The 24,549-nt window shown below is 36.2% G+C and overlaps 2 protein-coding genes and 1 long non-coding RNA gene across 16 annotated transcripts in view; 2 read left to right on the top strand and 1 right to left on the bottom strand.

Moving 5' to 3' along the window:
• On the top strand, positions 1-19,241 carry LOC106151852 (CD9 antigen). Its single transcript, XM_013525275.2, has 7 exons — positions 1-262; positions 11,751-11,951; positions 12,285-12,359; positions 12,712-12,804; positions 13,510-13,599; positions 14,738-14,821; positions 17,110-19,241. The coding sequence occupies exons 1-7, from the start codon at positions 185-187 to the stop codon at positions 17,167-17,169; spliced, it is 681 nt and encodes a 226-aa protein (XP_013380729.1). The 5' UTR covers positions 1-184; the 3' UTR covers positions 17,170-19,241.
• On the top strand, positions 4,390-9,791 carry LOC147764362 (uncharacterized). The gene is made up of 2 exons (XR_015331857.1): positions 4,390-4,732; positions 5,113-9,791. It is a non-coding gene; the product is annotated as an uncharacterized LOC147764362 (long non-coding RNA).
• A 181-nt stretch (positions 19,242-19,422) lies between the features above and the next one.
• The window catches only part of LOC106163095 (uncharacterized), a 36,466-nt gene continuing 31,339 nt past the window's right edge, over positions 19,423-24,549 (bottom strand). For 12 of the 14 annotated variants that reach the window (XM_087000395.1, XM_087000401.1, XM_087000394.1 and 9 more), the window contains 3 exons: positions 23,001-23,942; positions 21,917-22,544; positions 19,423-20,969 (listed from right to left, as the gene is read on the bottom strand). In XM_087000395.1, the coding sequence (XP_086856521.1) occupies positions 21,936-22,544; positions 23,001-23,942 (1,551 nt within the window). In that variant the 3' untranslated portion in view covers positions 19,423-20,969; positions 21,917-21,935. Of the gene's footprint in view, positions 20,970-21,913; positions 22,545-23,000; positions 23,943-24,549 lie in introns of all 14 variants that reach the window. The other 2 variants (XM_087000405.1, XM_087000409.1) reach the window with 2 other exon arrangements.

Raw genomic sequence — 24,549 nt, 5'->3', positions numbered from 1 at the left:
ACACAATGTGCTATCTTGGGAAACTTGATCCCGCCCGCTAATTTAGGTATACAGCGTAGGCTGCGGTATTACTCTAGGCGTGGTAAGGCAGAAAACCAAGACAGGTTATCATCACAGAGTGCTTGAGAGACGATAGTCGACGAAGACCAATTTGCAAGAGATATTGAATTTGTAAGAACACAAAATGGGAAAAGGAGAAGGTCTAGGCGGTTGTTACGGCTGCATCAAATACTTGGTTTTTGCGTTCAACTTCATATTTTGGGTAAGTTCACCCGTAAATTCAATCTATTTTCACTGTTTACATTGTTCATTCTGACGCCGTGTTTATTGTACGCCCCAGCCCTATGTACGAGTCAGAAAGCTTCGGGAGCTGCTAGGGTCAAATACGTAGCGAGGCTGCGCTAAGAGGCTATGCATGCAAAGGCTGCTGGAAGCTGCCAGGTTTATATGTGGATAAAATATGTGAACCCTTCCAGCTGTGTAGAGATCTGATGATGTTATCGCAACAGCCCGTGCATATTTGCCTGCAGTACGATCAATGCACGTAAGAACTAATCGAAACATTGTGCATAATTAGCAAAACAGTGGTTCCGTAGAATGGCCCTTGTCTACAAATGAAGTCATTTTCGGAGACTGTATTTGATCCTTTGCGAAGAGGCCTCAATTACAGATTGTATACACATGAATGTCTTTGTTTTCTATTCCTTAAACTAGGTCACCGTTAAAAACAATTCAAACCAGAACTGATGTGCCCTCCATATATACACACAACTCGTAGCACTAATGAGGTAATTTGCCTATAAAGAACATTTTACCTCGTACCTCTTTACTCATAAACATCGAGGCTTAGATATATGAAATATACAGACGCTGCCCGCTTTGTTTTCGCAGTCTATCAAAGAAAAGAGCACTAAGCGTTCAATCGATGTAACTACATTTAGATTGTTATGCCAACGTTCGACTGACATCTTGGGTCAACAATGCAATCTCAGTAATATAACACCAACGTTGCAGTTACAGAACAAACCAGCACTCATTCTAAACGGATGTAACGCGCTAGGGGCGGATGTCTGTGAAGGCAAAGTTTTCCACTACTGGTGCCGGCTGACCTCGAAAATGTATGGAAACCGAGACCTCTATATATATTGCTTTTACAATTCGAACTTAGGGCCTATTTTTCACACCAATATCGTCTCCGAAAATTCATAAACATTGGCTTACTTAACAATTCTGTACCGAACATGAGTCTCGAAACGTCGTCTTAAAAATGAATCATGCTTACTCTTTTAGATATGGTGCCTTCTAGATGTTTTGATAATCGAGTTTTGGACCGAATTTACGATATAGTATCAGTGCTTAAGTGCTCAAGTGGTGCATATTTTACATTTAATTGGGGTCAAGGTGCGCCTCGCTGTCGCTTTATGTGACCGTCTGTGCATTGTGTGTTACTCTGTAATTAACTTCACCATCTCGAGTTCATCATAGCCCTCTCTGGAATGTGACATAACAACACTGTAACATTGGGATCTGTACAAATATATATATACAGTAAAGCAACACATGGCAGCCTGTAGCTCCACTCAGTAAGTGTCTGTCATGGGGGCTTTAGGAATGGGGAGTTTTCCATTTAAATGAGGCACACTTTAAATATACTTTGTTAGAGGTGCAAACAAGCTGGAATTTGTGAAAGGCGTAACGGTTTTGCACACGGGTAGACCATTCTCTACACTGTCCTGTAGCCTGTGTGGATATAAATATATGGCACAACGTTCGTGACCCTATCATGGAGAAGTATGTACATGTATATGAAGTCGCTCTCAGTCTGTATCAGTGCAAATAAGTTAGAAAGTGGGTGTAGATAGGGTGTGTGTGTTTTGTTGTTTGTTTACCCAAGATAGGTGAGGATTATCCTCCCATATTACTCATCATCCACTGTAAATAGCTGCAATTTGCCCCTCCCAGTGCTTGATAGCCTGCACTTGACATCTGCCTTTACGGAAGGGGAAACTTGGTGATTAGCCGTCACAAGATTCCCCGCCACGAAAATAATTATATTAGTCATAAGAGTATCGCGGGGAGAGTGGCCCTTAATGTTGCATGAACATAACGATTAGATGGCTGCCTTCCCGTATAGTATAGCATAGCGTGCGCTACACTGGAGGCGATGCAGCCTTGGTCGTCATCACTAAATTATAGACCTTTCCGGATATGAAAAGTATCAGGATGTGACATGGCCATAAGCAGCTACAAACAAACTTGGTAAATTTTCTTAAACAAAATGTCCAATGGCAATTGAAAATTATAGCTATTCATATGTCCAAGAAAAGTAGAGGTATTTCTTTCGCGTTTACGTCTAGGTAGGCCATTTGTATCTCCCTCTAGTTTCCTGCGCTCAGGACTGACGTGAATAAAAGATGTTCGGAGGGGGGGGGGGGGGGGGGGGCTGGCTTTGTCTTTAAGTCACGATTAAATCAAATCAGTAGACACAGTGAAGTGGCATATCTCTTTGGTTCTTATCGCACTGTACTTTGGTAAATTAAGAATTATGCGTGCCTGTGAATAAATTGTGTAATTTTGGTAGATCTGTGAGAAGTGCGTCGATACGCGTTAAACATTTTCTGTTGCCTGACCACAGCCATGTTTAAGGCTCGTAAAGTTGACCTCACAAGAATGTCTTAAATCATCAAAGGCGCGGGCGCATAGGTTTAAATTCAGTGCAGATGTAGTATATTCAATGAAAACGGAAATAAAGTTATTTTATAATGAAAAAAGGAAGTTATACTGAACAGTGACCACACAAAAATAATTAAGATATTCAATTATGCTTCACTATGAGTGAACAAAGGCAAATGATAGCAGCGAGTACCTAAAATAAGCAGCATTAGAGGTTCTACATTATGTGTTGTTTTTAACACACACACACACACACACACACACACACACACACACACATTCAGTTCTGATGGCATGTATTGTTGATTGCCGAAATCCGAACATCAGTACTTTAAGAGACTTAATTCTGCTACATATCTACGACCTTGATTCTGCCTAAAAGAATATGAGTCTTTCAGTCATGCTCAGAACATTGCTGCTATTTTAGTCCCAGCGTTCTACTCCGAGTGATTTATTTTAGTAACCTAGAAGAACACTGGTAGTTTGTATGTCAGGTATCTTATGCCATGAGAATGTTAGCAATGAATCGATACTTGACCTGTTACTTTTCCCCGGTGCTATTTTTGGAAATGAGCCCAACTAAACTGTTTGACTCAACGAAATTGGGGTTTTCTCTAATGACTGAAAAAAAGTTTTATTTCGACCCTTCCGCAAATAATACTAGTGCTTATTTGTCGTTAATTAGGCGCAAGATTATTTTTGCGAATATATATTCAGTGACTAAACAGTAGGTCTATTACGCCGATGCAAGTAGGAAATGAAAAGTTAAGTGGTATAGTGAGAGAAGACCGTTCAAATACGATGAGTACTCTATAAGGGTTCGACGCTAAAAAGAACTATTTTTCATCAACCTGCGTCACTGACTTAATCGGCAAGATAGATAATCCGTGCTTGACATCGTTTATATTTATTTGGAATTAAAATTAACTCAGTAACTATAGGGAGTGCGCTGTTGTATGATAATAAGGACTATCGGAGAAAAAAACTACTAGTTTCAAAGCTCAAGAAGCTCTTCAACACTATTCATCAGCTATCATTTGGCCCTTGACAACAATTGTGATACCGGTTTCCACGAAAAAGCGCAGATAAAGAAACTGTTGTATTATAAGTTTTGTGTAATTAATAACCAGAAGGGTTTTTATAGAGTGGGATCCGGACATCACCCCCTGCCCCCCGCCCCCCCCCCCCCCCGACACACACGCACACACACACACGGCAGCTCAATTTTTATTAATTGATAAACACAAGAATTTCAACCAAAATCTATTCATGTCTGAATAAGTGAGGCTGTCATCTAACAAGCCAAGGCGAAGGTGCACACGAAGCTCTGATAAGAATTCAGATGACACATTTTTGCATTACCCCTTGGCCCCGGTTTCACAAAAAAAAAAAAAAAAAAAAAAAAAAAAAAAAAAAAAAAAAAAAAAAAACTTGTCGGGTTCCCTGGCTAAGAAGTAAATTACCAACGTTACAGGGTCATATACGCACATATTACCAGGCCCGTAGCCAGCAATTTCAAAGGGGGGGTTCTTTTTCTGAAAAAGTGGACCTTTTACCATATAATCCCCATGTACCTAGGTCAAATTTTACCCAGAGTGGACCTTTTTCCAGCAAAAAGGGGGGTTCTTTCGAACCCCCCGAACCCCCCCTGGCTACGGGCCTGTATTACTCTATCTGGAACAGTGTTACAGCACTCTCATGGAAATCCTTGTCAACTAGGGCCGAGAACTGATTTAAGTTTTTTTTTTTTTTTTTTTTTTTGTGAAACTGGAGCCTGATATCAGAGGCTTCTAAAATAGTATACTTGATTTAAGCATCAGCGATACCAAAATTTTGTACCAAACTACTAGCACACCCTGTGGTCAGAGAGTAGCTTTAAATATGTAGTACATGGAGCAAAACAATGTCCCATAACAGCGCATGCACCGCAGGCGACCGTTGTGACCGCCTGACACTGATGAGTCCAGTGCCTAAACCCACAAATCATCCCTTCGTTGAAGCCGAGGCATGTCATTTTAACTGCCTTGGATCCCTACGTCAGTTCTACAGGGCAACGAAGGTAATTTCCTCGTGACTTTTGAGATAAGCTAAAAGACGTCCTGATATATCTGATGACATTTTCTGACTGAGAGTTACTTTGTATTAGAGAGTCTAAATTACGACCCGATGTCACGAAACCACAACCACATTTTGGTTGTGAACTATCACGCCATATTTTAACCGAACGCCTACTTGTTTTACATGCCGCACTACTGTTTTATTATAATTTCAACGTGCTCGCTTTCTCTATTGCTGCTTGATATGTTTTGTATCCTTGCCCAACGGAACGAACAGTGACACAGAAACACACTTTTGACGTCCTGATTATTAAAGGAACAGGCAAGCACATTGCTTTCTGCGTGTTATCATTTTATATCGATCTTTTCTCTTGTGCCCCAGTGCGTTGTAATAAGAGAGGATAGAGCCAATGTCTCCCCAAGGCCAGAGGAAAAACCTATTGCATAACCAGGCATTAGATAAAGGTGTTTCTGAACAATAACCCCACGAGATATATGAATACGAAATTGATAAGCTTTCTATCGATATCGCACGTAAGTCTCCCAGCTTGTAACGTTCAACCCGTGAATTCGCTGCTGAACAAAGCAGTCGAATGGGCCTGTAAATAAATATTAACCCTCACACCGCCATTTAAACAACCGAAATCAGTGTGCCCTAATGGTTTGGGAAATGCGCCTATTTCATAGTAACATCTCTTTTATAATGATATGTATCCTTCGGGAGCCCACAAAGCTCCAACCCCGAGAAAATTGGTCACCTCCACTGTTACTGAGCTGTGAGTTTGCAGAGATCATGCGATGAATATTGGACGCAAAATCTGAGTCACTCCATTGCAACTTCTTTATACCAGCAACCTATGGTCTAAATAGTGAAAGACGGACAATTACTGGGAAGGAATGGACCATTTCCGATAACTACATTAGGGCAGTGCTATTTATGTATCTCACTCGCCGATATTGATGATAATGAAAGTCTGTTTTAGTCTTAATGTGAGGTCCTAGGATTTGCTAATTCGAAATTTCTTATACTCTGTGTGCTGGGCGTGTTTGATAACACAGGGATAGGTACTGAATGATTTAATGAATAAATATCAGAGTGGAAATGTTGCCCGAAATCACTTTTACATCGTGCAAGAATGTATGATCAATTCAAGTGATGCATGCCTTTATAAAATTCTTTCATGTTGGCTTTACATTGTTGGGAACCTAAAATTACATTACGTTTAATGACATAAATATCTTCCTAGGTGCCTAGGGAAACTATTTAGGCTTACGCTAATCTGATAATCAAATCCCAAAGGGAACAATTTATTATGTAATTTATTTTGGTGTTCCGTAGAAGGGAGGTATAACTGCAGAACGGGTATCCAGTTGTAAAAATGCGTACATTCTGTAATACACGCCCATCATCACCCCTTCAGTGGCCTTAATAATAATAATAATAATAATAATAATAATAATAAAAATAATAATAATAATAATAATAATAATAATAAATGACTCTAGTGAGATACACAGGAATGGACATAAATTAATGCAGCAGTACCCATCAAGATTGAGGAAGAGAAAGTGGACAGATATCAGGATCTAGCATTTGAAATTAAGAGAATTCACAGAGCACCGAAAGTGTCAGTGATATCAATCGTCACTGGATCACTTTGAACAATGTCGAAGAATGCAAAGACCTGATTTGAGAAGTTAGCCATGCCGGACATTGTTGGAAGTGCAGAATTGTCGGTCATACTTGGAACAGCTCACATATTGGCTGTGTGTCTAAGCTGGGGGAAGCAGCTGATACACAGTAAAAAAAAAAGACCCGGAAGAACATTAAGAGTTAGAGAGATTTACACAATAAAAAAACAATAATAACAGCAACGCTAGAATAAGTTTATTTATGCAGTGTGACCTCTCAATTAAAAATTGATAGACTGATAGATGCTGGCATAGCACTTTTTTTTCTACGGGTCGAGATATCAATTTGTATCGTGCAATAGATCTCATTGGTGACAGTTATTAGATTTAAGAGAAAAAGTTTGCCTGTATGAGGTCAGTGCAATGGTTATGCCCTGAAACCCTGAAAATTTTTAGTATTTTAGAGGACGAACGGTGCCATTTGGTACTGTTTAGAAGTACGATTCAGCTAATCAAAATTCTAATTTCAAGTGTGAGTTTTTTTTAGAAATCGAAGGGGGGGTCAGGACCCCCCTGGCCCCTCCCCTCTAAATCCGCCACTGCGCCCCACCGCTTTTCACTAGGGAATGTGTTTTTATTATCTGTAAGCTGTTTTTTATACCTTCTTATTTTGTACATTAGCAACAATTTGGTTGAAGAGGACAGCTTTTATCCTATTCAGTTTCTCGTCGACAAGCTTTATGTCACAATTTAGATACTTATTATAGTCCTTTACGATGGTTACGAACTGCGTTTATAATATAATACGTCATTTGAACCACGACTTTTAAGTAGTTTAGATTCAATTTAAATAAGAGAATTGGATGTTCCTTGTTCCTCGTCTTTTTATGTACAGACACAGATGTGTCTGTACATATTGCCATCACCTGCGTCTGTCGTCGCCGTCGTCGCCGATGCCGATGCCGATGCCGATGCCGATGGCGATGCCGTCGCCGTGCACTTTCACTGTAAACACGATAAGTGGAACACAGTTTTATTTTTTGGTTTTATATTTACAGAGCTGATGAATATTCATAAAACGCAGGTCAAGTTCGAAAATCAGCATGATCGGGCCATTATTGTAGAAGTTATGCTGTTTTTTCACTTTTCAGCATATATGCAACCCTGTAAACACATTTTAAGGAAAACCGTTAGGCCTGTTGTCATGAAACTCAGAGAAGTAATCAATCTTTTTAAAACGCAGGTCAAGTCCGAAAATGGGCATGATCGGGCCACTATTTTAGTAGTTATGCTGTTTTTTCCTTTTTTCAGCATATGTGCAACACTGTAAACACAATTTAAGAAAAACAGATGGGCCAATTGTCATTAAACTCACAGGAGTGGTCAATCTTACTAAAACGCAGGTTGAGTTCGAAAATCAGCATAATCGGGCCATTATTTTAGAAGTTATGCTGTTTTTTCACATTTCCTCAGATTCAATTCTTAGGCATGTTAACAGTCTTATTATTTTACTAATAAGATACATTAAAGTGTTTGTTTGACATTTCCTGCATCTTTACAACATTGTTAGTAGATTATGTAAAAATGATGGTAAACTTGTTATCGTGTATTGTGTAATAAAGTGTCAAAAATGGAAATAAACTCATATCATTGCAGTTTGTCAGATTCAATCATTCACTATGTTCAGAATCTCAGAATGGAGGAAATTGGACATTTAACACTATTCTATTGATATTTTCCCATCTCATCAATTATCTTAGTTGATGCTATAAAAATGGCAGTAAACTGTTTATTTTGTTTTATGTTAAAAAAAGTGTTAAAAATGGAAATAAACCCATGTCAGAACAGTGCTGTCTTGTTTCACATTTCCTCAGATTCAATTCTTAGGCATGTTAACAGTCTTATTATTTAACTAATAAGACATGTAAAAGTGTTTGGTTGACATTTCCTGCATCTTTACAACATTATTAGTTGATTATGTAAAAATGATGGTAAACTTGTTATCTTGTATTGTGTAATAAAGTTTCAAAAATGGAAACAAACTCATATCATTGCAGTTTGTCAGATTTAATCATTCACTATGTTCAGAATCTCAGAATGGAGGAAATTGGACATTTAACACTGTTGTATTGATATTTTTCCCATCTCATCAATTTTCTTAGTTGATCGTATAAAAATGGCAGTAACCTGTTAATTTTGTTTTATGTTTAAAAAATTGTTAAAAATGGAAAAAAAAAAACATTTCAGAACAGTGCTGTCTTGTTTACATTTTGGCATTTTCAAGTTGTGACTTTGAAGTTCCATGGGCCTGAAGACCTTTGCTAGTCACATTTTCTGAATATCCATGATACTAATATTTTATTATTAGAAATTGATGGTCATTATGCTGTTAAACATTATGTAATATTGCATCAAAATTTGAAAAAAATCTATTTTGGGCACTGCTCCCATGATGAGCATTTAAGAAAAACCATGTCACTTACTGTTCTCAAACAGTACAGTAAATATGTACAGATGTGTCTGTACATATTGCCATCACCTGCGTCTGTCGTCGCCGTCGTCACTGTCGCTGGTGCCGTGCACTTTCATTGTAAACACGATAAGTGGAAGGCAATTTTACTTTTTGACTGTATATTTACAGAGCTGATGAATATTCATAAAATGCAGATCAAGTTCGAAAATCAGCATGATCGGGCCACTATTTTAGTAGTTATGCTGTTTTTTCATTTTTCAGCATATATGCAACACTGTAAACACAATATAAGAAAAACAGGCCAATTGTCATTAAACTCACAGGAGTGGTCATTCCTGCTAAAACGCAGGTTGAGTTAAAAAAAACAGCATAATCGGGCCATTATTTTAAAAAAATGCCGTTTTTTCACATTTCCTCAGATTCAATTCTTAGGCATGTTAACAGTTTCATTATTTAATTAATAAGATACGTAAAAGTGTTTGTTTGGCATTTCCTGCATCTTTACAACATTATTAGTTGATTATGTAAAAATGATGGTAAACTTGTTATCATGTATTGTGTAATAAAGTTTCAAAAATGGAAATAAACTCATATCATTGCAGTTTGTCAGATTCAATCATTCACTATGTTCAGAATCTCAGAATGGAAGAAATTGGACATTTAACACTGCTCTATTGATATTTTCCCCATCTCATCAATTTTCTTAGTTGATCATATAAAAACGGCAGTAAACTGTTAATTTTGTGTTATGTTAAAAATTATAAAAAATAAAAAAAAAAACATTTCAGAACAGTGCTGTCTTGTTTACATTTTGGCATTTTCAAGTTGTGACTTGAAGTTCCATGGGCCTGAAGACCTTTGCTAGTCACATTTTCTGAATATCCATAATACTAATATTTTATTATTAAAATTGATGGTCATTATGCTGTTAAACATTATGTAATATTGCATCAAAATTTGAAAAAAAGTATTTTGGGCACTGCTGCCATGAGGACCATTATGGGAAAATCATGTTACTTATGATTGCCTTACTTTCAATAAAAGAAATACAGGACTTAAATGCAGCCTGAGTTGGAAAAGCAGTCTAATTGGCTTCTTTTTCTGGAAGTTATACATATACAAAGTGTGAACTTGTTACACATTTTACTTACATTGGTATTACCTGTTGAGCATAATTAAAATTTGATGTTGAATTTGCAGTTTAACATAATGTACTTTTGCATCAGAATTGACAGTAGCCTATTTTGTGCATAGTTATTTCCTGTTTTTTGTCTGTACATTTGACAGCTTTGCTGCCTTGTTCCTTGTTCCATTTTACTTTCATTTTTTCTTTCCCAAGGGTTACACACGAATTTCTTTACACAAGAGCTCGGATAAGTGACCATAATCAGTTTTGGATAGTACCCACAGTCACTACATTATACTATGTTGTATTTCTGAAGTTAGAAAGCGACCCTGTTTCGAGTAATTTACATGTCTCTCTTGCATGTCATGGAAAATCATTAAGTAATACACATAACTTGAAGCTGAGTCAGATTTCTACAAGTTAAAATGGCCAATACTTGTCCCAGAATAATGGTCTGCGCTCCTGTGGAAGGGGTTTGTTTGTAACTTTCAGTCTCCAAATACGATCTAGCATAGTAAGTTCCCCATTACATCGTTATGGGCTGTAGATATTTGGGCCCTCTATAACGGGTTTATGACGCGACGGAGGAAACGGGAAGATAAACAGAGGTTATCTTGTTGGGGTCCATAAGTGTTGAAGCGTTTGATGGAAGAGTTAATTAAACCGTTGGTCTTAACACAAAAATATGCGACGGGTCATATATTAGTAAATTAAATTCAGTTCAAGATGGCAGGCGCTTCGTGTTAGGACTTCATATAAATTATATTAATCACAAGTGCTTAACAACACTTAGTTCTATATGTTTGGTTCTGTTAAAGTCGGAAATTTTGATATTGTAAAGAAAACGAAAGCGGTGTTTTTTTCAGGACATCCTGACTGTGACCTGTGTTGGTCAAGTACATGTAGATTGTAATTAATTTATTTAGGCTATGTTTGAAGTTTGGTTTCATACTACGTAGGCCCTATTACCCTTTTGGGTGATGTGAGTTCTATATAAAAATAATGATAGGCTATCTATCAATTTTAAGAATAAGTTTGTAGAATGAAAATTGCATAATCTCGATGTGACGAAACATTCCAGACCAGTGCAATTGGTACGAGGTACCCTGTCGTCATGAATAACTTGGTGACACCCAATAAAGAGCCTTTAGGATAGGGCCATTACAGAATTCAGTAAAAACAAACATTTTAATTATTATTAAAATAACTTATAAGAATTGGTAAAAAACTGGTAAGTGCGGCGGTAAAACTATTTCCTGGAGCGATTTTGGCAAAGGTGGGTGGTCGGGGTACGTTGGGGGGGGGGGGGCAGTGGGCACATAATGAGCGTGGTCCCATTACCCCCTCCCATCCAACAGTTATGGGAGCTACCCTCCCCTCCCTAAGAATACATAAAGAAATACATGAAATGTATTCCATGTCTGTTTTCTGAATGACAAAATAAAATCCCTCTGACTGCTCTCCTCAAGCCCCTTCCGCATAACTATTAGCCTACATCCCCTAGTGCTTGGGCTTTGTTGGTCAAACTAGAAACGTAATTTCGCGTCAGAAGATTTTGCAATACAGGTTAGATAAAGAGGGGTTCCTATTTTGTTGTAACAGGCTTTACCACGCACAAAAATGCAAATAAACCAAATATTGCTTTAAGCTGCAGGGCACCAGATAGCTTTAGCTTTAATTACTAGATCATGAATATCCAGTAGACGATGACGTTTTGGTGGCACAATGTGCACCGTAAGGGTTTATACTGTATTGTGTTAGTTGAGATTATTTAATTTGATCTTTGCAGTTGGTTGGCTGTGCCCTCGTAGCAGTAGGGATCTGGGCCTTGGTGGACAAATCTTTCGCCGATAAATTTGGAAATGAGAGCGTGGCGACTTACATTCAGGCTGCTGCCATATTCCTGCTTATTGTCGGCGGCATCATCATGTTCGTCGGGTTCTGCGGGTGCTGTGGCGCCATCAGAGAAAGCCAGTGCATGCTGGGAACGGTAAGTTTTTTCACGACGTGGATAAATACGATGTATTATTGGATTTATATATTGGAAAATAAAAAGCTAGATGTGGCATTTTATGTTAATTTATGAAATATATATTTGCTTTTACAACGGATATTTTTTTATTTTTTTTTATTTTTATCCAAACTAGAATTGTAATTGTAACTTACAGTGATTAATTTAATTAATTAGCTACATAATTAGATTGCATGAAAATTATGTAATTTAAATCGAAGCAAAGTCCTTTTGTCATTTATCAGCCTTTGAATTTAATAACTGGTTCTTCTAAATGCTTCAAATAAAAAAATAATTATAATTGCATTTCAGTTCTTCGTTTTCCTGTTCATCTTCTTTGTTGCCCTGGTTGGAGCTGGTATCTATTTCATTGTAGCTAGAGAGAGTGTAAGTATATTGATATCAAAATTGAGCAAAAGTTAAATAATGTGTTAAATTTTACAGTTACGTAGATAGGATACAATCATGATGAGCAGAGATGCTGTACAAGTCTTTTCCAAAAATTTGTTTTGTGCGGGTTCACCTTACGTTATAAAAAAGAGAAAAAGCAGGCATGAACGTGTACATATCCAAACCATATTGGTGCTGTTATCCTGTGAGTGTATTTGAATACGTGTGCATGCATAATTTAGTCTGTGTGCTTGAGCATTTATTTAGCAGGAATATAAAACACTTTTATTCGAGAATAATTTATTAACATTAATGAGATTGTTATTGGTGTTATCTTATTTTTTTTTAGTTCAAAGATGGCTTTGCCACCACCATAAAAGCAGCAATTGATAATTATGATGATCCCAGCTCCAAGAGTTACTTGACAACCACACAGAATACAGTAAGTGAACACTACACAATTTGTAAGGAGGCATATTATCAGCAACAAATAATCCACGAAATGAATTTGTTCAAAACACTGTATTCAAGGACCAAAGGATTTTCCAGACTTTGAAGAAAATCTGATTATTCTGATCAAAACTGATTGTAAACCATCTTTTGCTGTCGTTTCATCTGTCATTTTTCACAGTTTTAAGGTATTCTTGAGACACCCATAAATTAAGATGTAACTTTTATATAGTGCTTCAAGCTAGGTTAAAAAAGGACTGGACAGGTGCAAAGTAAATCTATCAAAATGAGGAATCTCTTTCAGAGTAGACATAAAATTCTTAATACAGTCAACAGATGTTGAGGTGGAGTTATTGTAAATGGCTTCTTAACTATGTTCCACACCACATATTTTAACCAAGAATCCAGATAAATAAATTTTTTAAAATGAGTATCTGTAATTGGTTGTATAAACTTGACTGGAAACAGTGAAGGTCAGAGCAACAGGAAAGGTTGATATTTAAGAAGCTGGTGCACATCAGATTTGAAGCTTGGGGTAGTGGCCAACAGAAGTCCTAGGATTGTCTGGTAAAGGTACTCTAATGAGCTACCAGTTAATAAAGAAAGTGACAGGAGAAGTGAATGTCAAAATTTGTTCGTTATTTGTATATATAAATATTATCTTTTATTTTAATGAATTTTTAAAAAATATTTTTAGTTTGAGTGCTGTGGAGCCTATGGAGCTACGGATTATGGGATTAAATGCATTGGCACAGCCTGTGGGTGTAAAGTAGAGAACCTCCTCAAAGTAAGTACATTATTCAAAAGGGAATTTTTGCAGTTCATGTGGGCAAATAATCAAGTGATTTCTCAGTCAGTCTGTTTTATGATTTTACAGGTGCCACAATAAACTGTTTCAAAATTCTTTCTCTGGTTTCTTAGCTCACAGGATATATTTTTCCAATTGTAGGAAAGTATAATGTGCACACTAAAAATACCATGGAATTGACCTGGAATCAGGTTATTTGGTCTCAGATTTTCATAAAATACCCAAAGTATATATACTAGTTACCTACCATATACATACTGACACTCAATGAAAACGCATCATTTATTTATCAAATAATATTTTAAGTTCCTTTGGCACATTTAGAAAATAACAGTTTTCGTATGAAATATGACCTATTATTCAGTCACACAAGATGAAATAAGGTCAGAAAAGATCATTAAAATGCAAGGTCACGTGATCAGATCTCTTTGGTTCTGCCCTGCCTCCAGCATCCCCAGGGCCTGCAGTCGCTCTTCCAGTGTCAGACGTGGCATCATTTTGTCATGTGTCATACTGGATTTGGTGACTACCTTATATAGGCTTAATTAATCACCATATATTGAACCTGATTAATTCACACCAATCACGAGACAGGAAAAACACGTGATTTTGTAACAGCTGATCACAATATCACTGAAGCGGATATTTTAAACATCCAAGTGGTCAGCCCACTCTCTTATGACCAAACAAGTGCATTTGTACTTATTTATATGGTTGGAATTGATTCTCGGTAAAAAAGGTACAAGAAAGTTTTCTGATGCGTTTTCATTGTCAGTGTGTGTGTGTGTGTGTGTGTGTGTGTGTGTGTGTCATAGGGGTAATAAGAGTATTGAAAACAATGAGGAACTAACTTAATTTGATCATGGGCACTGTACCTGTTTGACAGTAGTCTACACCTATGTATTCCTGTGTCAAATGGCGTTCATTTTGGATTTTCTTAAAATGATATATATTTGTTTCAAACCAGACATGTGTAATGCATTTAAAGAATGGAAAAAATATTCCAGAATGCATGCTTTCTAACCCTGGCAACCTGAACTACCATTCTGTTGATTGATCAACTTAGTGGTTAACAGAATTTCTCACACTTATACAACCACTTTTCTTTTCTCTTTAGGGCTGTGCAGATGCCATGTTCAACCAGTTGGAAGAGCACATTTACATTTTTGCTGGTGTTGCCATTGGCATGGGAGTTATTATGGTATGTTACAAATAATAGTGTAGTTCCATTGATAAATGTCACACATGGCTGGCAAAAACAAATTTTATTTGTGTGGAAGGTTTAATTTATAAGATTGAAACAAGTTTTGTAATTGGATGCCTTTTATAAAGGGGTAATAAACATTATGCACATTTTAAGAGGGTGCAAAAGAAAAAAATGGTTAGATATTTATAATAAATTGCATCTATACACATTGGCATTGGCATGTCTAGAATATTTTTAAGAAAATCAATCACTTATATTGTTCCCAACATATCTAGAATAGCCTTCAGTAGCCGTATCATTCAACCACCACTCAAAAAGCCCAGTTCTATCACAAGATAGATAGCGATTTTTTTTCATTTTCAAATGTAAACCCCTGCAAGACAATAGTCTTACTTCCCCCAGCACCTCATACTAATCCTACAATTTTTTCTGCCTCCATTTCAGCTGGTCGGCATGATCTTATCTATGTTGCTATGCTGTGCAGTTCGTGAGGTCACGTCTGCTGCATAAAAAAGGTCACTTACTAATGAGTAGGACATGCCTTGGGTCAGAATACGTGCAGGGCTGTGAACTGCTTATTATATACAAAGGAAAAATTAAAGCCGTGGACTTTTCACAGCCTTGTATGTCGGTCATGTTGCATGTTTATGCAGTATATGTATAGAAGTGAATTCGCAAAAAAAATATATTGGAATGAATGTCAAAATGGTTTTGAGTTTTTTGGGGGGTCATTGAAAACCTTATACAGTGACTTATTATTTTTCTAAAAGACTTAATTCAAATTATGTTAAGTGAGGAATCTTGTAAAGAAAAGCATGATCTGTGTTGCATGTGGATATGTGATAGATATTCCTGTTGGTATTAAGCACCAAATCTTAGTTTATTTGTTACTTGATTCCAGTCCTGTTTAAGAACAAGTTACCCAGCCGATAATACTACATGACAGATATCTGTGTCCCATGTAGTGTTATTTTCCTTGGAAATGCCATGTATACAACATCGTGTATGCATGCACATACGCATGCATTCAAAAATGCATCAGTTGATTGTGTTATATGCTTGTTGAATTGCGGATGTAAGCTGAAAATCAAAATAGAACAGAATATGAGATTATTTCTGTTATAGCTTTAATGAAATTGGTATAAACCAACCTGGTGCTGGTCTATATGTTTGTCAAAAAGAAATTGACATTTGTGGTAGCTTAACACATTCACAATCATCATAGTGAGAGATCCTATGAAATTTTTTCAAGTTACCTACATGAAAATTTGCATGCTGTTAAACCAACTAATCAAATTTCCATTGCACCAGTTGGAAGAAGATGGAAAACATTTCAATGAATTGCACCTTTTTTTAGGTTTGGGGTAAATGCAGCTTCTATAAACCAAGCCTAAAACTCACAGCTCCAAGTCTGCAGTTGAAAATAAATGTGTGCATAAAACAGCTTTTGTAGCAGACTGTTCTCTTCATAAACTGTGATATTTTTTTCTTTATAAATTGTTAGTTTTTGGACACACACTAAGTTCCAGGTGGAGTTCTCTAGATTAAAAGAACCTACAAAATATTATGATTTAGATGGTACAAGATGAGCATGATCAGATTGACTGATCTTTGCAAGATACGTCATCATTGCATTATTACTGCTTTGTAGCTTTTAGTGTTGTTTAAGGGACACCAATGGTAGTGATTTCATAGCCCACTGCACATGCAATGACATCATTAGTTGATACTATTCTGTCTTAAAAATTAATGCTAAAAAGAAAAACTGATAGAAATCTCCCAGTGGTGTTCCTTTTTTTTAAAAAGGGAATCTTCCAATGCTCCCCGTCTATGTACTTTTTATTTTTTATTTTGGTATACATTGCATATGTGTCGTTTATGAATTTACACAAATAATTCTTTTTCACATCGGGTCATGAATAAGTCTTTAACACATGGTAAATGAAAATGGCCACCAACTAGGTCTTTGAAGAGAAAAATATTTAAAACAGCTCTATTAAAAAAATTTCCAAAATTTAAGGAGTTAAATTACAAGAGATACAAGTTAAAACATATTTGTAATAAATACGATTCTTCAAAGTGCTGGCTTTAAATGTCTAGAAGTGTTTTATGTACATTGTTGTGGATGTGTGTCATTTTCAAGCAGAAAACTGGAAGATGGAACTTTGTCTCGTCTTGTTCTTTGTTCAGTTTTAGCAGATACGCAGAGCGGTGGTTTTGATACCACCATTTATTATAACTTTCACTTAATTTACCATTTTTTTCTAATTTTCTCATTTTAGTTGCTTGGAATGATCTTCTCCATGATGCTGTGCTGTGCTATTCGTGACACCCAAGTGTAACCATAGTAACTGACACCACACTGCCAAAAAAACAGCGACAAATGGCTGGAGTAAAGCACGAGCATAAGTGAAAAGATTTAATGAAAACTGATACTACATGTTCAGTGTACATTTTATGTGTATGGATACCCTCTGGCCAGATCTAGATATATATACTGGGTTGTAGATGTTCTAGAAACAATGCTGACAGAGAGAAAGTCACCAATACAGAGATCTATGTATGAGTAGATCTGTACAGAGGATTGTATCAACCATAGAAATTTTCTATTTTCAGTGTAGACTCCCAAATTCATATCATATCTCTTAGTGTGATAGAATAGTTTTAAACAAGTTTGTTGCATGAGATTTTAATCAGACATACGTTTAGTTTTTATTAAGTGTATAAAGGGTATATATATATGTATATATATCTTTGGTTTGATGAAGTGATATTGTAGGTGCTGGGTGTTTAGGTAGATTCCATGAGTCAAAATGTGCTAGCACACAACGGAACTCTTTCTGTACAGCAATGACGACACCTCCAAACGGCCGAGCGTGCACGATTTGAGGGTCCATGTGTGTGTTGAGTTCAGTTCTGCCTCTTGTCTTATACAGTAGCCCCAAAATTAACAAGCTAGTTAACAAATATTATTAGCTACCTCAAGAACCATTATGCACTGTCTTGGTTCAACATCTGCAGTTGGAAAAAAGTTTGGTCAAAAAGTCTTACATGATACATCATAATGCAATTGATTTTAGAACAAAGAATTCACAGGTTAACTATGCCAAAATTTATCACAATGAGATATTTCTTCTGTTGTGGAAAGACCACAGTTTTCGTGAGTCAATAGAAAAAAGATCGAATAAATCAATTTTCCCATAGACAAGGACTTCCGTATGTAGTGTTTTTTACTATAGAAATTTTGAAGAAAACTTTTACTTCCAATAATAATATTTTATATAAAATGAGACAAGGAACACAGCAGAAAAACCAGGTACAAGACTTGGGTTCTCAGAGTTCAGATCAGAAGTCTAGAAGTTTTGTTCATTTTTCAGTTTAAATTGAAGTAATCATATATTATGTAGTCTTCTGAAGGTGAAAAATTTTAGTTAAACAATTATTTGGCTGTTAAATATACCCAACTGCTCAATTTTGGCATAAGACTATAATAGAGAATATATTAGAGAACTATGTTAGAGAAATAGTAATTATATACTCAATTTAGACAGAGTTGAGATGACAAGGACCACAAGATCTCAACTGAAAACGAATTCTGTAGCAGAGCAGGAGTGGATTTCTTTGACCTGGGACTGGGAAGGGGGGGGGGGCACATGTTCTGTATGAAAAAAGCAAGTAAAAAGGGAATCTTTCTTTGTGAAAGCCTGTGTAAAATACTAATGAACAGACTATACAGCTGTATTTTAGTCTGCTTTTGATTAGTTTGACAAGTTTTTTTTTTTTTGTTGTTAAAAATAATTTTCTGATTTTCAAATATTGTGACATCAGAAAGGTAGACATTTGAGAAATCAAGAGTAATATTAGAAAGACAGGGTAAATAGTTTAAGACCATTATTTAGGATGCAACCCCCCCTTCTCCAGGTCCTCCACGTCAGTTTATTTTGTTATGTATGTCATTAGTGTGAAATAGACTGGTAAAGGTAATGTTAAATACGATATCAACACTAAAGTTCTCAATCACTTTAATGTAACAAAGATTACGAACATTTTTTTGTAAATATTAAAAAACAGTCTAATATTTAATGAAGTGATAGATTAGTTTTTTAAAAACGAAACCCCGTGACCATTACAAAGGTCAACATTTTTCTGAATGAAAGCTTTAGATTCATTTTGGTCTTGTTAAATCTCATAAGGTATTTTTCAATTTATTTTTAACAGTTTGGTAGAAGTATTATGCTCCTTTCATAAAACTTTTTTGACTATGCAGTTTAAGTTAAATACATAGTGACCAATGAAGCCTTTTGACACATGGAAAGAAAAAATGTTCAATTTTGTATTTTCGTAAAATGTTCAATGGTGCGAAATGTGTACAATGTCTTTGAAGATGTAATAAACTCAGCTTGCAGAATTTGTATTTTACTATTTTAGGTGTTTTTTATTAAGCATGGTATAAACTAAACATTATTAGGAATTTTTTACTATGTAAAAATTATAATGTATTTAGACACCTCCCCCCCCCCCCCCCACACACACACACAAAATATTTAAGCACTACTCTTCAATGTTGTAGGGAATCCATATTAAAAAAGACAACACAACCTTTAAAACATTTAATTTCTAGTCCAAGCAGTCAACACGATGTATCTGATGATAATAATAATTATGTAATGTCGTATACAAATCAACTATAGATAACAATAAAATGAGACAACTGATTGAATATATAATAAAAACAATATCAAAAACATTAACAGAACTGTCTTCATTCTGAAAGAAAAATTTATTAACTAAATATGAACCCCAAAATTTAATCTGTGCAAAAAACAAAGTCACAGGATGACTTACCAGATCAATAAATATGACTGTGATTCTACATAAAGTATGTGATAAGCAAAACATGCTGATTCTTCAAAGTACATTTAACATAATAGTTCTGATAACTTTAACATGATCCATATGACTTGAAATACCTTGCCAAAATTTTAATTTTTTTTAATCAACATAATATCTTAATCTAAAACAAAGTTTGCCTCTTATTACTTTTAGTAATTGGAAATGTTAATAAACCAGTTTTCTAACTTCAATATTTTATCTTAAAATCATTTAAAGTCTGTCTTGATTAGTACTTGAATACATTTAAGAAAAAAAAATAGAGGAAGCAAAGATACCAATATGTATGTAGTAATCAAATAAATTTTCAGAAATGTACTAGTGACTTGACAGCAAATTTTTACACAAAAATTAACTCATAACAGTATTTATGCATGATTACTGTAACCAAAAAGCAATAATTGCTGACATGGTTAAAAATAAATACAAATTATTGCTGCATAGCTATGTTGCAATTTTGCACACAGAGCACCTTCCTGGCCATCATGATACACCCAACAGTACAAGAAATACCAGATCTGAAACTATATACTGTAGATCTATCTGTATTTGTTCACATATTTAAAGCATGTTAATAATTACACCTGATATTATTAAGCACATTATTTTCCACCTTTACCATCACATAATGAATTGAATCATCAAGGCATGCTAGTATATATACTAAGGCATATGTTTATAAACAGGCACAGACACAAGGGATAAGAAGGACATATTGTTATCATGGCTACACTTCTAGGAAGATTTGTCAAGTTAGGATTATGTATAAAAAGTATTATTCATCTAAAAATGTTCTGTTACATCTAAATTTCAAGTTCCAACAAAATTTTTCCTTGTTACTATCTCTCCGTTCATACGACAATTTTTTGTTTGAAGCTCACCATCCAAAAATTATTAATTATCAGCATACTTTAAATGAAAATGATGAAATGAGAGTCCACATATATATCTCGAAATAAGAGGCACATTTATCTTACCATATTCTAACCTAAGTGGTATGAGTACTCAGTACATATATTTGTGATCAAGTTTTAGAGAAATGTAAATGTATATATACACAAATTCAATAGGAAGGCCCATTCATCCACCATTGACTGAGATATCTTCATCCTGATGTGCTTGGACATTGGAGTACACAGGCAAGCATTTGCTATATAACTGTTGTGAGGCTGTCTAAATAGTTTCCCACTGTGAAATTCATTTGTTGTCTTCAGCGATCACCTTCTGAGTCAACACGCTCTCGTGGGGTGCTCTAAAAATTGGAAAGGAAGATGGTATGAACTTCAACTAAAAAAGCAAGAATATAGGAATTTAGTCATTAGTTTTCTGATCTTATGAAAGAGAGAGAGAGGTTTGCAACAGTGAAAGTAACTCATATTAATCTATACATGTGTACACTAACAACCCACACATTTATCAACATGAATCACAGTCAAAACATTATATTCTCTTGTATACATGGTTTCAACACAGAACACAAATAGATTTGAAAATGCTCATATGCATCAGGGGCACTTCTACTGGCTAGGAGGAAGAAAATATGTGAGGATTGACTAAAAACATTGAAAGGCAAGCAAGCTGATGCAAAACATTTGGCAGTCATTTTCAAGCACACAGCACAACACAGTCCAACACAAAAATGCATATACCCCTAATATTTATCTCAATTCTGACTGGATTTCTAAAAATTGTCTGAGTTCAGGCTGTGCAATTTGGTCCTTTTGGTCAAGAAAATATCTTATTGTAAATTGTAAGTAAGGTAGTCTATCCTTAAAGCGAGCTCTTTCACTTTTTCATCATCAATAATTTTTCAATAAAATATAACAATGTTTTTCTTGTTCACTATCCAATATACTTAAGTTCAGATTTGCAGAGATGAATGAGTGCATGTACGTTAAGTCAATTAGTTGTTATTATTATTAGACTGACTACTTTTGAGGTTACGAACACCATACAGCAACAAGATTAATGACACAATGAGAAAATCACAGGTGAAACACTGAAGTTCTGCCTTAGAAAAACACAGTCCTAGGTATAAACCAGATTTCCCTATTTCCCCTTCAATTATAACATCTGTGAACTTGCTTGTTACAAGCTATAAGGCTGCCAAAAAGAAGAGTGATCAATGAGGTCAGTATTCCTCCAGTACACAGTGTGTACAGCACAGTGAATACTATTGGTAATTAAAACACCTACTACCTGTCTCCTCTGCCTTTACTCATCCCTCCAGTCCCTGGAACTTAGCCAGCAGGTTCTTGGTCATGTTAGGGGGAGGCAGGTCATCTTCCTCCTTGCTGTCAGCATTATACATGATGTCCTTCTGTGAGTGGTCAGGGGAGTCTTCATACTGACCACTGTCACTGCTGTATGTCATGGAATCTCTTGGGGGGTGGTCACTGGTGATAGAACTTGTGTCCGAGTGAGCGTCATCGTGTTTCCAGTGAGAAGAAGCATGAGAGGCAGAGGAAATACGCACTTCTCGTGGCGTCAGTCGAGTGACATCTGAAGAAGACTTTGGCGTAGTAGGCAGAGGCACATCAGGGTTGTCATGTTCTAGGGTTTTGAATTTTGCTAACAGATTTTTGGTCAGTCCATGTTCGGGGAGCTCATTTTCATCATTGCGGTCAACCTCTCTGACCACCTCGCCATGGTTTTGACCATGCTCCTGATGGTATCTATCAGGAATACTGCCCAGGCTACTCGAGTCTGACTTAGTTAAACTCTCCACGCTATGCACACTGTCCCGAGACTCAGAGTGAGGCGTTTTAGATAGCGAGGTTCTAGTTACACCACCTTTCACTGGCTTAGGCTTCTCAGACACCTCAGACTGTAAACAATTTCACACAACAATAGTGAGGTTAGTATGTTAGCATACGTGTATGAGAAGCTCATATATTCTTTAGAATCCTGCACCATGCCCAAAGGTCTCATGCACTGAAATTATCTACATTTGGGTGTAAATTAATAATATGTATATAAACTAGGGCTATAAGAAATGGAGGTTTTTATACCAAAAGAGGTAGTTGCTATAAAACTGATGCAATTCTTAAATTCAATGATGCACAAAAATTCACTGTAACTAAAAACAACTAATTAAGGTAATCAAGTCATTATGAAAAAACTCCTTACTGAAATGACAAGCAACACAAGCCAAACAAACATGAACATAAAACGGGTCTAATTCAGCAACAGCAAATGGTCTCTCAAAAATCCCCTTGCAAACTGAGAACAGCAATGAATACATGACAAAAAGCAGAATGCTACACCATGCATGCAAACTCACCTTCTTTCTCAACACAACATTCTCTGACTCCTTCTTGGCTGCTTCTTCTTGCATACTCTTGAACCTGGCAAGAACATTTTTTGTGTAGCCATATTCTGGAAATTCAGTTTCCACAATGCGGCTGCCTTCTCTTGCGACTCCATCCTGCACCTCTGGATTGCTCTCATATTCCCCACTTTCAATTTGCTGCTCATAATCCTCCACTGTTTTCACTGGCTTGTTCTCAAAGATGCCTGCCTCAAACTCTGGAGTTTTCTCTCTCGGCTTGTCGGGATTTACTGCAGGAGCTACGACAAATGCAGAATAATTATAAGTAGTCCGTTGAGCATTCACTGCAAATTTCTGAGTTTGTTTAGTCCGTTCTGGAGTTGGTGGTGGCTGGTTTGCAGCCTGTTCTTCCAATGATCGGAATTTTCCAAGCAAATTTTTTGCAAAGCCAGCAGGGGGTAGTGCTTCCTCAGCATTTGCTTTATCCCCAGACCGCACCAGATTTGGATCTTGCGGAGCCTCATTTTCTTCATCCGAATCTTGATGGGCCAATTGTTGATCTTCACGTGGAGGAGTAATTCTTTTAGGGGGCTTCCTATCATAAGTGGGTACTGTCCCTCCTGTCTGGATCTCTTTGAACTTTGCCAGTAGATTCTTGGTGTGGGAAGGAGGAGGGAGCTCAGCTTCATGGTTATCTTCCATATCAACATTCACAGGTTTTGGTCTCTCTATCTGTTGCACTGGTTCTTCTTTTTCTTTTACCACTGGAACATAGGCTTCATACGCTAGCGGCTTATTGCCAGGGGCATCGAATTTGGACTTAAATGAGCCTGCTGACTTGGCCTTTCTCACTTCGTCTAAATCTGTGGCATCGCGTTGATAGGACCCTTCACCTCTGATGACATCCCCAGTCTGCCACTTGGACATGATGTCCTTCATCCCTTCAAAGTGGATCTGAAATAAGAGGTGAAAAGGTTATCTTCCAAATACATGACATAAACAAGTTTTTGTGACTACCTACAGCAAATACTCTTTTCATGTAGTTTTGTCTGTCTGTAATCAATATATCTCTAATTTGAAAAATACTGAGATCAAAATCACCAGTGAGGTAGCATTTACGAAACATTTACTATAAATGATATAATCTAAAAACCATCAGCCGCCACCAGAGTTTTTTTTTTCCAGTTTGGTTATAACAAAGTGGATAATTCATCAAATTATTAGTCACATATTATATGTGAACACTGCAGCCAGTTTACATCCATCTCTTTATTCTACAACCTATGGGGAGTTGTTAATAGCAACTTTGTCATTCAAATCAATGATTTCAATGTTAAGAAATATGCAATTCAGAGTACTCAATGAAAATAAGAAATATCTCTACATTTACTTTTTACAATTTTTCAAATGTGTTTCATGCTTATTAAAAAGTGAACTCCACTAAAATGAGTCACAATTTGTATGTGTTATATCAATCTTGTCCTATTCTGGTATTAGGACTTTTGTATTGCAAATTAAGACATGCTGGTTATTATTACAGCTGATCTTCAAACAAATGTAC

The sequence above is a fragment of the Lingula anatina genome, chromosome 1 (assembly GCF_051362555.1).
Source record: "Lingula anatina isolate TDL-2025a chromosome 1, LinAna3.0, whole genome shotgun sequence".
NCBI classification, from domain to species: Eukaryota; Metazoa; Brachiopoda; class Lingulata; order Lingulida; family Lingulidae; genus Lingula; species Lingula anatina.
Note: the sequence above shows the minus strand (reverse complement) of the source record. Positions and strands in the feature narration are given on the sequence as shown.

Bases quoted from the DNA above. Each gene is read 5' to 3' on its own strand.
- LOC106151852 (XM_013525275.2), top strand. From the start codon at position 185: ATGGGAAAAGGAGAAGGTCTAGGCGGTTGTTACGGCTGCATCAAATAC. The intron at 11,952-12,284 runs GTAAGTTTTTTC...ATTGCATTTCAG, and splicing joins GCCAGTGCATGCTGGGAACG to TTCTTCGTTTTCCTGTTCAT. The intron at 14,822-17,109 runs GTATGTTACAAA...TTCTCATTTTAG, and splicing joins TTGGCATGGGAGTTATTATG to TTGCTTGGAATGATCTTCTC.